The sequence below is a fragment of the Siniperca chuatsi genome, linkage group LG21, assembly GCF_020085105.1.
Source record: "Siniperca chuatsi isolate FFG_IHB_CAS linkage group LG21, ASM2008510v1, whole genome shotgun sequence".
In the NCBI taxonomy this organism is placed as follows: Eukaryota; Metazoa; Chordata; class Actinopteri; order Centrarchiformes; family Sinipercidae; genus Siniperca; species Siniperca chuatsi.
This window is the reverse complement of record NC_058062.1, coordinates 9,563,846-9,579,510: the sequence shown is the minus strand read 5'-3', so window position 1 is coordinate 9,579,510 and position 15,665 is coordinate 9,563,846. Positions and strand designations below refer to the sequence as shown.

At 40.2% G+C, this 15,665-nt stretch overlaps 2 protein-coding genes across 2 annotated transcripts; both read right to left on the bottom strand.

Annotated features, from left to right (window-relative positions):
- Window positions 1-494: 494 nt before the first annotated feature.
- icam5 (intercellular adhesion molecule 5) lies at window positions 495-6,188 on the bottom strand. Its single transcript, XM_044180645.1, has 12 exons — window positions 5,934-6,188; window positions 4,754-5,038; window positions 4,269-4,598; window positions 3,929-4,164; window positions 3,547-3,773; window positions 3,097-3,402; window positions 2,723-2,977; window positions 2,226-2,555; window positions 1,885-2,121; window positions 1,502-1,729; window positions 1,094-1,357; window positions 495-925 (listed from the first exon to the last, which is right to left on the bottom strand). The coding sequence occupies exons 6-12, from the start codon at window positions 3,377-3,379 to the stop codon at window positions 738-740; spliced, it is 1,785 nt and encodes a 594-aa protein (XP_044036580.1). The 5' UTR covers window positions 3,380-3,402; window positions 3,547-3,773; window positions 3,929-4,164; window positions 4,269-4,598; window positions 4,754-5,038; window positions 5,934-6,188; the 3' UTR covers window positions 495-737.
- A 152-nt stretch (window positions 6,189-6,340) lies between these two features.
- Window positions 6,341-11,103, bottom strand: angptl6 (angiopoietin-like 6). Its single transcript, XM_044180639.1, has 7 exons — window positions 10,704-11,103; window positions 9,573-10,070; window positions 9,347-9,484; window positions 9,049-9,253; window positions 7,870-8,063; window positions 6,863-7,133; window positions 6,341-6,777 (listed from the first exon to the last, which is right to left on the bottom strand). The coding sequence occupies exons 2-7, from the start codon at window positions 10,041-10,043 to the stop codon at window positions 6,593-6,595; spliced, it is 1,464 nt and encodes a 487-aa protein (XP_044036574.1). The 5' UTR covers window positions 10,044-10,070; window positions 10,704-11,103; the 3' UTR covers window positions 6,341-6,592.
- Window positions 11,104-15,665: the final 4,562 nt, after the last annotated feature.

The following is a 15,665-nucleotide window of genomic DNA, read 5'->3' as shown; positions in this document are numbered from 1 at the left end:
CAACTCCCCACATGGATCAGTAGAGTTCATCATCAGTCATCACACATTACGCCCTCAAAAAACCGATGCATTAACACACTGACTGATGCTGGCAGATTATCCACTTCACAAAGAGTTTTTCAAGTCATAGCTGGAGATTTGGTTTCTGTACTAACAATCAATTTTGACTGACTTCTTAAATCCTGAATTATTTATCTGAAATTAGGTTGGCCTACTTGTACAATATAATTCCAAATCAGTCATCCCTGTCCTGTTTTCCCCCCAGTTTTATTATGTAGCTGTACAACAATAATAAGTCCTAAAAACTTTTTATATGAACAACATTTATGTTTTTTTACACACCCAACATTTCATGAAGATTAGAATTCAAACTCAGGCAATGACAATAATCAAGGATACATTGTGAAAGCAAAAGAAAAGTGAAACCATAAAGATGACCATAGTATATATGTAAGCAATGAAGGGTTTCCAAACAGAAGCACACCACATTGACACAGGCTATTGTGTAACTTTATTAAAAATAAAAAAAGATTAAAGCTAGGTGACACTTTAAAGTCCCACAAATAAAAATATATGTTAGGATTCACCTGGTTGGTCCTAATCAGTACCTCACTGGTGTAAACGTAGGATCATACCAAGTTAAAATGAAAATACAACAGGCCATTCTTGCCATGCAAGACAAATGAAATATCCCCTGATTGATTTAATCTTACTTATTCAGCAAGTAAATAAATATCCTATGCTTGCACCCCGTCAGACTGAGTAGTCATAGGGATATCTGAAAAGGATTTGTCAGCGACAAAACTATATTGTCCATGTTTTTTCCAGCAGTGGTGGACACTGATCACGAGGATGATGATGCAGACGAAGACCAATAGAATTATCAACCCCACTATGAGTGCTGGGGGGAATTCAAAGGCTTTATCTGTAAGACAAGATAACAAGATAAAACAACATACATTGAAACTGTACTTCTCACATCTTGATGCCATAATTGAGGCTTTTTCTACAAACTGTATAGCAACATCAACATCAGTTACCACCTCACTGTATACATTTCCATAAGTGTTCTGCACATGGTCAATAATGATACCTTTCATCTGCAGTGTGAAAGGTCTTGTCACATTCCGAACTTTATTCGAGGCAACACAGATGTAAACACCAGCATTGGTAGACGTGGCTCTTGTGATGCTGATGCTTGTCTGGTGCCACCCAGTGGTCTCCCTCACATTCACTGCAGGGGTGTAGTTCCAACGTATCTTCGGGGGAGGGTTGCCCTCAGCAAGGCAGTCAAAAGTCACATTTTCACCTGGGCTCACCTTCCTATTGTAATTTTTCTCAGTGATCACAGGAGCATCTGTGGAGAAGAGGGTGACATTTTAGAAGAAAAAGATGCTGCAATTTATTTATAAATGTATTTATAATCCCAAATCACTTATATTCACTGTCAACAAAACAACATACAAAGACTATTTTTGTAATTCCAAACAATGAAACTTACACAAAACCTCAATGTTTAGCGTATGGTTGGCTGTTCCATGTTTGTTGGTTGCTGTAATTAAGTATTTTCCACTATCTTGCTTTGTCCAGTGGTGTGGGGAAGCCATCTCTCTTCCGTCTTTAATCCAGGTGACGAAAGGCTCAGGTACTCCCTTTGGTTCACACATAGTTTGGAGCTTACCACCCTCTTCAACCTCATAGCGCTCATTACAGGTAAATGAAGGGCTATCTGTGAACAGTGTATCAAAATACTTTTCAGAATAAATAATGGCAAAAGAAATATAAACTTATCAACACTTTGGTACAGTGCATGTGGGGATCATGGAAAATTACGTGTTTATCTATGTTGTGAATGAAATATACAACCAAGCAAGTCTGACTCACATTCGATTGTGATGTCGACAAAAGTGTTGCTCCTGCCAAGGCTATTTACAACTTCAGCTGTGTACTTTCCTGAGTGAGTCCTGGTGAGAGGCTCGGATGCATTGATTGGTTTTCCCTGATAGTACCACTGAACAGTGGGTGGAGGGTTCCCATCAGCACGACAGGGCAACTTGTCCACACTGAACTCATTCTCCACACCAGTGTAACGACCTGGACAACCTTGGATCAGTGGCTTATCTACAATTAAACATCAGCATAAATTAACCAAAAATGTACATTAGTGGGGGGGTTGTTTAGCAAGTTAAAAAATACAATAATAAATAGATAAGTGGAAAACTCACAGTGCACAACAGCAATGTAAGGTGATGAGGTTGCAGTAGGGATGAGCTCTGGCCCCTCTGGTCCAAGTTGCAGCTCAGCCTTGCAGCTGAAAAGTGCTGCGTTGTAATCTCTCCCAGGAGTGAATCTTAAGGTAGTGGACACATTGACTGGGGCCACATTGGTGTCATCAAACATTTGTTGTGTGTGCACAGTTTCATTTCCTCTGTACCACGTCACTTTGAGCTTCTGCACAGGAGCCACATTGATGATGTCACATTTCAGCAGGTACTCTATGCCCTCCACCATGGGACCATGATCCAACGCAGAGACTGACACAGTGTCTGGAGTCTCTGTAAATAAAGCAAGGGAAAATCATTAGTGGAAAAAAAACAAACAAAACGTAACGATATCCCTAAAATTGTAACCACAATTGTACAACTAATATGCATACATAAATGTAGTATTGAGATGAATACAGACAATACTGTATAGCATTAGTCTGTAGATTTGTACTCACTATAAAGAGTGATGGCCGGCATCACATGACACTGGTGATTATTTTTTAGAGTCATGTAGCACTTAGGTTCCATTTTCCACTCTTCCAGTTTTTCAACCCTCCAGGTGACAGCAGGAGGTTTTTGAAACCCTGTGCCACCAAATGCAGCCTCCCAGCCCATTCCCACAACACCTGTGGCTGATGTGCTGCAGTTAACTGAAGCTGGATCTCCAAATCTCACCACGATTTCAGCAGGCGACAGTATTAGGGGGCAAACTGCCATTCAAAAGCAAGCATATTCAATCAGAGCTTCATTTTGGTGCATAATAGACATTAGTGCATTAGTGATACATATTCCTTATCTAAACTAATGTAAAGGACACAGGGATGTATACCTGTTGGTGCTGATGGCTCAGGGATAGTCACGGCACCAAGGGCTGTTGTCTTGGTAGTTTTTATCACATGAACATGGATTTGCTTAGTTGTGTTTCCCAGATAATTGGTGGCTGTGCAGTGGTAGGTTGTGCTGGCGTGTACTCGAGTAATGTTGAGATTATTCGCGTTCTCCAAAATATTCACCCCATCACAAGTCCAATGAAAGACAGGAGGAGGGTTCCCCTCAGCTTCACAGTTCAGAGTGACATCACTACCCTCATTCACAGAGACATTAAAATCCATTTTGTCCTGGAGCTCAGGAGCATCTGTGGAGAAGAGGGTGACATTTTAGAAGAAAAAGATGCTGCAATTTATTTATAAATGTATTTATAATCCCAAATCACTTATATTCACTGTCAACAAAACAACATACAAAGACTATTTTTGTAATTCCAAACAATGAAACTTACACAAAACCTCAATGTTTAGCGTATGGTTGGCTGTTCCATGTTTGTTGGTTGCTGTAATTAAGTATTTTCCACTATCTTGCTTTGTCCAGTGGTGTGGGAAGCCATCTCTCTTCCGTCTTTAATCCAGGTGACGAAAGGCTCAGGTACTCCCTTTGGTTCACACATAGTTTGGAGCTTACCACCCTCTTCAACCTCATAGCGCTCATTACAGGTAAATGAAGGGCTATCTGTGAACAGTGTATCAAAATACTTTTCAGAATAAATAATGGCAAAAGAAATATAAACTTATCAACACTTTGGTACAGTGCATGTGGGGATCATGGAAAATTACGTGTTTATCTATGTTGTGAATGAAATATACAACCAAGCAAGTCTGACTCACATTCGATTGTGATGTCGACAAAAGTGTTGCTCCTGCCAAGGCTATTTACAACTTCAGCTGTGTACTTTCCTGAGTGAGTCCTGGTGAGAGGCTCGGATGCATTGATTGGTTTTCCTGATAGTACCACTGAACAGTGGGTGGAGGGTTCCCATCAGCACGACAGGGCAACTTGTCCACACTGAACTCATTCTCCACACCAGTGTAACGACCTGGACAACCTTGGATCAGTGGCTTATCTACAATTAAACATCAGCATAAATTAACCAAAAATGTACATTAGTGGGGGGGTTGTTTAGCAAGTTAAAAAATACAATAATAAATAGATAAGTGGAAAACTCACAGTGCACAACAGCAATGTAAGGTGATGAGGTTGCAGTAGGGATGAGCTCTGGCCCCTCTGGTCCAAGATGCAGCTCAGCCTTGCAGCTGAAAAGTGCTGCGTTGTAATCTCTCCCAGGAGTGAATCTTAAGGTAGTGGACACATTGACTGGGGCCACATTGGTGTCATCAAACATTTGTTGTGTGTGCACAGTTTCATTTCCTCTGTACCACGTCACTTTGAGCGTCTGCACAGGAGCCACATTGATGATGTCACATTTCAGCAGGTACTCTATGCCCTCCACCATGGGACCATGATCCAACGCAGAGACTGACACAGTGTCTGGAGTCTCTGTAAATAAAGCAAGGGAAAATCATTAGTGGAAAAAAAAACAAATGTAACGATATCCCTAAAATTGCAACAATTTTAAAACAAAATTGTCAAGGAGTTACTTTATTGTATTTGACAAAAAAAATTGCATAATATTCATTTTAAATTACACTTACTGTATACAGTGATTTCAAGGTCTTTGCTGCATTCATGATTGTTAGTCAGCTTTATTTTGCACTCGGCCGTCACATCCCAGTCTGACAGTGAAATTGGCCAGGTGATAAAATTTTTCTCATCTTCCATGTCTCTTTGTACTTCCTTATTTACCGTCCAGTATATCCCATTATGATCATGATCTGTGCTGGTGCAGTTTACGAAGACGGACGCTCCATATTCTTCTACAACCTTAGGAGGATCCAGGGTGAGAGGGTTGAGCTCAGTGGGGCACATACTGTTTGCATCTGTTGATAGACAAATGGTAATGTTTTTTTTGGACTTTAAAAGTAGGTTTCACTGCACTCTGGTGGCTCAGATGGCTAATGCATGCAACTCATAGATCGAACTGTGCAAAGTTCAAACAGATTTATTTATTTTTGCTGCAGCAAGTCACACTATGGATAAATGAAAGTATATATGAATAAATAAATGAATAAATATAATTACAAATAGATCAATAAATATGATCCTCCTAAAAATGAAGATAAAGATTTGTAATGTAATGTAGTGGGATAGTCTGTTGAGATAGACATCTCGTTTTAGGAAAACTATACAGCACCTTTCATATGTAGAAATTCAGTTGAAGTACTTTACACTGTAAACCATCTGTGCTAAGACTATAGTTGATCCGCTAAATTGTACAAATACTTTTTATTTTAAAATGTACCCAACCTGTGACACCCACTCTCAAACACACTCTATGCGGTTAGCGCAGTTTACTCTGTGGCGATAGTATATCGGAAGTTTTTACCACAAACATTATAACACCAACCGCTCCCATTTAAAATCTCAAGGCTTTATATACATTTAAAGAAGTAACACTTTTTAAAAAATCTGCTTTACTTTATCCTGTTAAAAAGAGAAAGGCTACATACATGACAATGTCTTTATTTTTATTATCCCTAACAGCACCTCACTAAAAGGAAATTTATCATTGTATAAAATATTATTATTTAGTGTACATTTTTCAGTTTGTTTTTGTAGTTACCATCACTGGTAACACGTGGAGCTATTGAAACTATAAGCAAGCAAGAAACTACCCCAGTATTTTATGTATGATTTATCCCTAACCACAGCATAAAATAATGTAGAACATATAAGACCCACACAGAGCTGTTGTAGAGCATCATTAGCACTCACCACACAGTAAAAACATGAGCATGAGAGTGCCCAACATCCCGAGAGGCAGCATGCTAGATCAGCACACAGGAGGAGAGAAGTGGATGGTAGAAGTAATGCTGTGTTTCAGGATCGTCCAACGGATGTCCAGCTTCAGTACCTGGATAATGATAAATCCTGGCTCAGAGCTGGCCCTGATGATGATGACCTGCTGCTGACAGTTTGAGCTTAGGGAGAAAAAAAAACAAGGGGAAATTCAACGCCCAGGGTGAACAGGAAGCAGCCTCTAAAACGGAAGCATGACACCACAAGCAAAGCCAAAGGTTCTTCATAGAGCAACTGTAGGTGATGTACTCATGTCCACCCATATTTTGTGTAATCATTCACTGTATCTTAAAATGTTCTAGTAAAAACTGTCATACAGGAGATATTTTGGCATACTTTTATTGAAAAGTACATTGCAAATTGGAAAACATAACATTTTGTCAGGAATGCACAGAGGGCAGACATGTCAACTCGGTACATGTCATTATCCAATGATTCACTAACAGTCTATACAAATGTCATCAACTGGCCTCTATCAACATGTAAAAACATTTTTCATTAAACAGACACACTGGCTCAACACTGTAACACCGAAAGACATTCCTTAAGGCTAACATGTCCATAATGCAACTATTTTATGTGGGTTTTATCATCATGGAAACTCGTTTGAGAGAGTAGGACCCTCCGTGGAACTCTGCCCAGTAGACCCCATCCTGGTAGCGGCTACGATAGTGTCCACCCCGATACCACACACCGTTCAGATTGGAGTGGGCACACATGTGGTACCACCAGCCTCCTTTTTGGTAATGAGCGCAGTTACCTAGTGACACAACAGAAGAACAGGTTTATCAACAGAAAAAGTCAAAACACCAGCAGAGAGCTGACAAACCAGAGGGCGAGCAGACCTGTATAGCTGTCCTTGTCTCGATCCAGAGTGGTGAAGGCCTTGTTGTTGTGCCACGAGAGGGAGTCCCCTGCATTGCCGTGGTACTGTCCCAACCGCAGTCGGTACCAGTCACTCTCCGGTTCCAGGTGGAAGCTATCATACTCAGCAAACACCTGCCGGCCCTGCCAGTCCTCCAGAGCCACCCGTAGCTTATATTGGGCCTGTTTAGTGATCCAGTAGAGGTGTTCCAGGCCAAGCCAATACTCTCCATCTAGGTTCCCAAAGCCTTGCTACAATACACAAATACACCAGTTTAATCTAAGGAAGCTTTGTGTTGTTCACGTGTATGAATTCCTCTATTTTTAGCCATGCTAGCGGCATGGATCTAAAATTGGCAGTGTTGGCTGGTCCATGACTTTGGTCCACACTAAAATATTTTAACAACTATTAGATGGATTGCCATGACATTCATGTTCCCTGGAGGATTATCCTACTAACATTTGGTGATCTCCTGACTTTACTTCTAGTGCAGTAGATCAAAGTTTTCACTTGCGAAATATTTCAACACCTACTGGATGGATTGGCACAAAAATTGGTACAGACATGTATAGTCCCCAGAGGATGAAGCGTACTCACTCTGGGGATCTTCTGACTCTTCCTCTAGGTATTTGGCTTTTAGTAAAGTAAACTAAAGTAAACAAATATTGGATGGATTTCCAAGAAATTTAGTACACACATTTGTGTCCTCCAGGATAAATTGTAATAACATTGGTGATCCCCTGACTTTTCATCTAGCGCCATCATCAGGTCAAAATTTCTATTTATCCAATACTTTGGTTTGTCACCAAATACCTGCAAAAACCTCAGCATATAAGCATTGTCATAGTGAATATGTTAGCATGCCAACATTAGCATTTAGCTCAAAGCACCGCTAGCATGGCTGTAGATTCTTCATGTCTTGTTTCTTCCATAAAAAGAACAACAGAGCCCAGTGTGTTTTGCAGACTTGCAGGTGTGTGGAATTACCTTATACTGCTCCCAAGTCCTGAAGAAGTTGACCGACCCATCCTGTCTCCTCTGGATGACCGTCCACCCTCCCTGAGCCAGACTCTGCTCACACCAGGCCTGCAGAAGGCGGTTGGCACTCTGTGGGCGGAGCAGGTAGATCCTGCTTGTGGTCTCACCTGATTCCAGCACATGCTGGCAGTCTCGCCACGGCCCTGAGATGGAGAAAAGTATATGCAACCAAGTGAGGGTGTAGGAGCCATAATAAGAAAAGCAATATGCAGATATATGTTGTAATAATTTGAAATTCTTTACTATAAGGTATTAATATGTGTTCTGGAGATTTCTGTATTGAATAGCCATTGTAATGTTAATAGTTAAAATACCTCAGTTTATGAGATGCTCCTTTACTGCTAATGATGACGTCGTGGCCAATAGCTGTGAAAGTTTTCTGACCGAGTCGAATCGAGACAGAATGGATCTTATCAACTTGTAATTTTTCATTTTTTCATAATAAACCTTTGAAACAGGAGTTACTTGCTTCTGAGGATTTGTTTTGTGTCAAACTTATTGCTTTTACAGGGTTTTGGAATTTAGTTTGTTTTAGTGTCAGGAAGATCACAGAAACATAGAAACTCCAGTTTATGTTGTTAGAGCTGCAGAATTTTCCCCCAACACATGTTCAGTGTCTCATGTCACAGTGATACGATGAACATAGGAATCTGCACAGAGAAAATGTATACATGGAGGAAAATTTCACATACAAAGTCAAGATGTGGCAAGGCAGTCTTTCATCAGACCTTTTAGGAAATGGTGAGTCACATAACTGGTGGAGTTGCTTTGCTTCTGCTGACTGGAAGGACTGCTCAAATCTTCTACTTTGTAATTTCAAACATTCCAGTTTTGCAAGTAAACAGTTGCAGTGTAATTTAAAGCTCCAACAAATGCTGTGGTTCATGTGTGTGCTCACAAGTGTGTCTTCATTATAAAGTCTCTGTTCTGATAAGAGCTGCTAGCTGTGTTTGACATTGTTTAGGAATTCCCAGAGAGATAGGGCTCCTACCAGCAGGTCACTGACTCCTTCAGCTTCTGCTTATCTAAGCAGCTAAATAACTCTGACAGAAGATTGAGATGCTTACGCACACACGTTTAAGTCTAATCAAGTACTTCTGCTATAAGTCATGCTTTACATTGATGTACCTGGAATCTTTGTGACAGGGAAATTGATGAAAGGTAGGTCTGTGGGAGTGTTGGCTGTAGTGGTGGGGAGGGAATGAACTGTTTTTTCCTGCTCTGGTGGAGAAGCACTTTGGTCCCTTTGAACATCATTGGTCATTTTGTTGGCTTCAGAGCTGTAATTAGGATGCACATTAGACTGGCTTTGGTTTGGTGGTTCAGTCGTCACCTGTCCAGACCAACAAAAACACAACACACCATTCTCAGTTCCTGTGTAAGAACCCAGTATAAATTTGCAACATGACCGCAGTGTGTTCCCTACCAGAGAGGACTGGGTGGAGTCTCTGCATTTGCACTGCTTCTCCAGAAGAGCAATAAACTGGTTCTGGGAGCTCATCATGGAGGTGAGGGCTCCATATTTCTTCTCCAGCTCCCTGTAGTTACTGGACACCTGCAGTGCCTGAGATGTTCCACCACATGTTTGAAAATGATGTAGCTTTCCTGTGACGTGAATCAAACATCAACAAGGACTGCAGTTCTCTGCTCACCTGTGTTGTAGCATTTAGCAAGAGGTTCTCCACCCTTCGCTGCTCCAACGCCTGATCTTTCTTGTGTATGACTTCATGTAGCAGCTGGGCATAGAGCTGGGCAATGCGAGAATTCATGCTGTTACTCTCTTTGCGTAGGGCTCTTACCTCCATGGCAAGGGACCCCTCTTGCTCCAGTTGGCCCCGGAGCTTCTCCAGCTGTTCCTGCTGCTGTCTGAGCCCTGCCCTTAGTGCTGCCACCTCCGAGTGGCTGGTAGTAACAGACTGTGTGTTCACACACAGCGCACCTGTCAGTTTTTGCTGTGGAACAATGAAGGTGTACGAGCATCGTCCTCCTTTTGTATCTGAAGATTGTGATGAACGGTTCAGAGTGTTCTCGCCATGAGCCCCCTCCTTTCGTCCTCCAGCTTCTGGTATGTCCACACAGAGTGTTAAGAAAAGAGTCAGACCTATTGTCAGTGTCTTCTCCATGAAATCTGTTCAACTTTTGAGGAAACTCTGGTAGCAGAGGAGAGGACATGATTAGAATTACCACAGCGATAACAACACATAACTTACACCTGATCATCTTGGACTGAAAATGAATCAGTCAGAAACACGTCTGACACTTTGATTCAAAGACATAAACTTTGTATTCAAGGAATGGGGGTGTGTTGTGGGTCTTGACTGTTCACCAGATGTTTCCTTGCAAAGTGAAAGTGGCTGGAGTTTATTAGCAGGTCAACACAGAAGGGACAACAGTCAACATCAACCAGCCAGAATCAACACACCTCCATCTCTCGGTCAACAGAAAAGTTAGCTCCACATCCAACCACAGCAACCACGGTCAACACCATAAACACATGAATCCAAATAGGGCAATACTAACATCTGGCACAAAAATCTCCTGTATAACTTTCTCATTGAAACACATCACTGTTACCAATAGTATATGCCTACACCTAAAAACACTTTCTGAACTAAACAACAACTTTCTGGCAGAGCCGATTAACTATGTCTTATAATGATTTAATGAGCTAATGATTAATTTGGCCAAGTGCAACTTTGAATGCCATAACCAGTGCAAGTACATTTCAGTCTACATTAAAGTGGAATATTCTGACTTGAGACCATTCACAGCTCAGAACTTACCGTAGCAGCTGAAGTGAAGTGTTTACGACGTCTTTGTTCTGCTCCGGTGTGTAGCTGGCTGCAGCTCCCAGGACGCACAGATGTCAAATGAAGACTAATGCATTCTAAAAATCACTTGTTCAAGGATCATTAAGAGTCCCGTAAACGAGCCGCTTCTTCCAAATTAAAAGTCGTCTGTGGCCCTATGTAAATGTTGAAGTGAAGATGAAGGCAGAGAAATTTGGGTCACAAATAAATCTCAAGAAAAAAACAGAATGACACCCAGGTTTTGTCAGCAGCTAGACTCCCTCTTCTACCTCTGAGGTTCTGTCTCAGGATCTCTGAAGAAGAAGACTAATTACAAACTATCCCAATGACGCCGCCTCCCACTACTTGTTGTTTAGCTGGGTGCTCAGTGCAGGAATCCCGGGACGTCTCCTCCCTCTGCCATCAACCTGCTATCCTGCCACAGACAGAGCTGAACTAGTGGAGTATTCAAATGCAGTGGTTTACAACTAACGATTATTCTCATTATCGATTAATCTGATCGATTAATTTTCTCGATTCATTGAGTAATCATTTTGTCCATAACGTGTCAGAACACCAAGAGCCCAAGGTGATATCTTCAAATGCCTTGTTTTGTCGGACTAACAGTGTCAAATCCAAAGCTATCAATTTACTATCATATATGACTTGGAAAAGCATGAAATTCTAACATTTGAGAAACTAGAAACAGCAAATGTATGAATTTTTTGCTAAAAATATTACTAAAACAATTATTCGATTTTCAAAATAGTTGCAGATTCATTTTCTGAATAATCGACTAATCGTTTCAGCTCTAGTTTACACTTTTACCTCATCACTGAAACATCTTTAGTTTGATTCATGACCTTCGTCTTCTGGTGTGCAGTTGACATGTTCTCCCTGCTAGTGTGGGATTATTACTGATCCATTAACATGTAAGCAACATTTTTATGTCACAGCTGGTTGGGGTGATCCTAGGGTAGGGATACTAAGTAACTAGTAACTGCTGCTGTCAAATAATTGTAATGGAGTAAAAAGTACACTATTTGCCTCCAAAATGTAGTGAAGTAGAAGTACACAGCATCATAAAATGGAAATACTCAGGTAAAATACATGTACCTCAAAATTGTAGGTAGTTCAAATTCTAATTTCTGAATCAAAATGCAGCAGCTTTAGTGTAGCTATGACACCTGGCCTCAATTCAAGTCTGCACAATCTGTTTCAACATTCATCTGTTGGAGTAATGTATATAGAGATCCAGAACTCTAAATGCTTGCAACTTTGAACCCACAGAGTAGACTGCAGTGTCTTTCTGCTGTATGTGATAACATAGTGATCTGGCTATCAAAAAAACTTTTTGATGCATTAAATGTGATTCAGTTTTGTTGTCCTGGTGGTCACACCCAATCTGTGATATCAAGGCACAGCTGGTTTAAGGTGAGGCCCGATGGTGCAATCAGATAGCGGAGGAGGGAAAAGAAAACACAACTTCCGCATCAGTTTACTTTTGAACTCTAAAATGCTATCATAACTGTTAGGGGGTTGGCAGGTAAATCTGATCAAAGATCCTTCAGGGGTGGGGTGGAACATGACTTTTCAAATACCACACCTAAAATGATGCTATTTTTTATGGTTTCACAACAGCTGACAGTGTTACCTTGCAATTTCAATTCCTCATGTTAAAAAATGTTTCTCCCTGCTCTCTGTTGCCACTCTTGAACAAAGTTTCTTTCTTACCCTCTCATTAACTGGACCTTGTAATTACATTTCTTGGTCCTGTTTTATGTGGGCCAAGGTGAGATAAATGAATAGGCTAAATAAATAAATGCATTTATATTTTATTTATATAGTATAGAGGTGCCTTCTTTCTTGTAGGTAAGTGTGGATTTAACACATGTAGAAATAGAAAAGTACTCTTGACAATAAGTATGTAATAATATAGAGACTTAAAACGTAGCCTTGGCTTAGCCTACACAGCAGTTTGCTTACACACTATAACTAACGTACTGTATTTATTGGCCAACAACTGGTGGGAACTGTGACCGTATGCAGCATTGCAGGAGTCTTTTTCCCACTGTGATGTTCGATTATAGCTATTCACCGACTGTTCTTATTCTCTGGAGATATCAGTAAGTTTTACCTGAAGTGTCAGTGGGATATCGTGCCTTCTTTGATGCAACTTGGATGAAAGTGTACCGGAGTGTCAGTTCCAATCTCAATGCAGACATCACAGTATACTAAGCACTTTATTTCGTTACATTTCACTGGTGTAAACCATAGACTGTATAGAACATTAAACAGAGGCACACTGGCGTTGTAGTTGCCCTACAGGACGGTGTTTAGATCCGCCGGTACATGTGTGCAGGACTGGTGCAGGCGCCCTCTGTCGGTCATAGTGTGCAGGGGCATGGAAAAATATTAATACAAATATATAACACATCATAAACTTAATATTAATATTAATTAATAAAATATTAATAGCAGTAATATTCCCCGTGGAGACTGTGGAGTTGTACTGTGGACTTATTGCCCACCTAAACCAGCTGGCTCCTTCTTGTTGGAACTCCCTGAGTTTTTATCCAGTCTTGTTTTAAATTATGATAGAATTGTTCTTTTTGGTGATTTTAATATTCATGTTGATGACTCTTCTAATGTTGATGACTCTCCTCTTGCTGCTGATTTTTTAAATATCACTCACTCTTTTAACTTTCAACAACATGTGTCTGGCCACTTCCCGTGGCCACACCTTAGACCTAGTCTTTAGTCTGGGCCTGAAAACTCCATCTGTGGAAATCAGAGACATGTTTGTATCTGATCACCTATGCATTGTTTTAAACTGTGAATTAGAGGCTGCCTGTACTGTCTTATCCTCAAAAAAGTCTCAAAAAACTTGTATCTAAGCAGCTTGCTGCTGTGGAAAACAATAGTACCTTTGAAAAGTTCCAATCTGGTTTTCGTCAGCAACACAGCACTGAGGCAGCCCTTCTCAAAGTCACTAATGACCTTTTAATGAATGCAGATGCAGGCATCTGTTCAGTTCTTGTGCTGTTGCGCTGCCTTTGACACAATTGATCATGGCATTCTTTTAGATAGACTGAGGCATATCTGGCACTGCATTAGACTGGTTCGCATCTTATCTGTCCAAAAGGAAATTCTGTGTCACCAATAATAACTACACGTCATCCTTCTCCCATATCAACTACGGTGTGCCTCAAGGTTCAATTCTGGGTCTTGTACTCCTTATACACTACATCCGCAGACATGGGATTTCTTTTCATTGTTATGCGTATGACACACAGTTGTACCTCCCTGTCAAGCCCACTGACCTTAGTACGCTGAGTTCTCTGCAGGACTGCCTGTCTGATATAAAAAACTGAATGTCAATAAATTTTCTACAGCTCAACTCAAATAAAACTGAAATCCTTGTTATTGGGCCCCAACACATCACTAAACAAATACTGCCATCTACTGGTAACCTGTCACAACATATACTGTTTGATAGTAATTTATGTTTTGAGCAACATATTACTAAGCTTGTCCAATCATGTTTTTATCACCTCAGAAATGTTACAAAATTATTTTAATTATTCTATTTTAAATCTTAGTGATGCAGAAACCGTTGTACATGCTTTCATCTCCTCACGCCTCGATTATTGTAACAGTCTGTTCACTTGTCTTAATCAAAAAACTTTGAAACAACTGCAGACTGTACAGAACTCAGCTGCTAGGCTTTTAACCAGGACCAAGAGGTACGATCACATCACACCTGTTTTAGCCTCTTTACATTGGCTCTCTGTTTGTTTTAGGATTGATTTTAAGATTTTGTTGATTACTTTTAAGGCTCTCCATGGCCTGGCTCCAGATTATATTTTAGACCTTGTAATCCCTTATGAACCTTCACATAGTTTGAGATCTTCAGGCAGGGGTCTTCTGTTTGTTCCTGAGTCCAGGATGAAAACAAAGGGGGGCAGAGCTTTTGCCACCAGGGCCCCGAGGCTCAGTGTATTCTTTTAAGTCTCTTCTCAAAACACATTTTTATCGGAACGCATATCCTGATTTTAGCTGAGCTGTCTGTTTATTTTATTGTTTTTATGTATTTTATGTATTTTATCATTCACTGTGGTATTTTATTTATCTCTTTGTGAAGTATTTTGTACTTTGTTTTGATAAGTGCTCTATAAATAAAGTTTTATTATTATTATTATTACTTCTGTTGAAGGTACTTGCGCTATGATGTCTGCATTGATGCTGATTTAAACAAACGTATTGTTGCAGTTCCTCATTGTGACCACGAGAGGGCAACAGAGACTCGTGATTCTAAATTCACTTAGATCTTTGGCCTTGACCAAATCGATGTAATTGTTTGAATGAACTGTTCACATTAGTACTAAGAGTACTAAGAATATTAATAATCAATAGTATGTTTAATATTCCCACTGAAGAAAGCTGTGGCTCTAACCGTGACCACTAGAGAACGGTAAACATGATTACTGCATGGTCATTAATGGTCATTTCACAGTGTTGCAGTTCTTAAATGTGGCCACTGGGGGGCAGTGAGCAGTGATTTTAGTAGTTGTGTTAGTATAGTCTTTTTAAATTCTAGTATATTTTTAGTAGTATTAATTGCAGGGCTGTTTGCAACAACTGATTTCAATTAATTTATTACAAATCTTTCTCCGTCAAAGTCTACTAATATATAATTCGTCATGGCTGCAATTTGTAAGAGGAGCATCAGTCCGACATATCAAATATAAATATCAATAAAATGTCAGTAGAGCGATTTTTATCTCAGCTCAGACTCTATAACCCAATAAGAAAAGTAAAAGGTATTTAAATTTTACTTTTTAAATATGTGTACACTGAATAGGTTATAAGAATCCACTGCACATTACACTGATGAGTGAGTATTATCAGCTCATATTCACGCGGATCACTTCTGCTAGGAACTATTACCAGACA

Bases quoted from the DNA above. Each gene is read 5' to 3' on its own strand.
- icam5 (XM_044180645.1), bottom strand. From the start codon at position 3,379: ATGGATTTTAATGTCTCTGTGAATGAGGGTAGTGATGTCACTCTGAAC. The intron at 2,122-2,225 runs GTGAGTTTTCCA...GTTTAATTGTAG, and splicing joins TTACATTGCTGTTGTGCACT to ATAAGCCACTGATCCAAGGT. The intron at 1,358-1,501 runs GTAAGTTTCATT...TCTTCTCCACAG, and splicing joins GCTAAACATTGAGGTTTTGT to ATGCTCCTGTGATCACTGAG.
- angptl6 (XM_044180639.1), bottom strand. From the start codon at position 10,043: ATGGAGAAGACACTGACAATAGGTCTGACTCTTTTCTTAACACTCTGT. The intron at 9,485-9,572 runs GTGAGCAGAGAA...GGAACATCTCAG, and splicing joins TGCTAAATGCTACAACACAG to GCACTGCAGGTGTCCAGTAA. The intron at 7,134-7,869 runs GTAATTCCACAC...TGTGTATTGTAG, and splicing joins GGACTTGGGAGCAGTATAAG to CAAGGCTTTGGGAACCTAGA.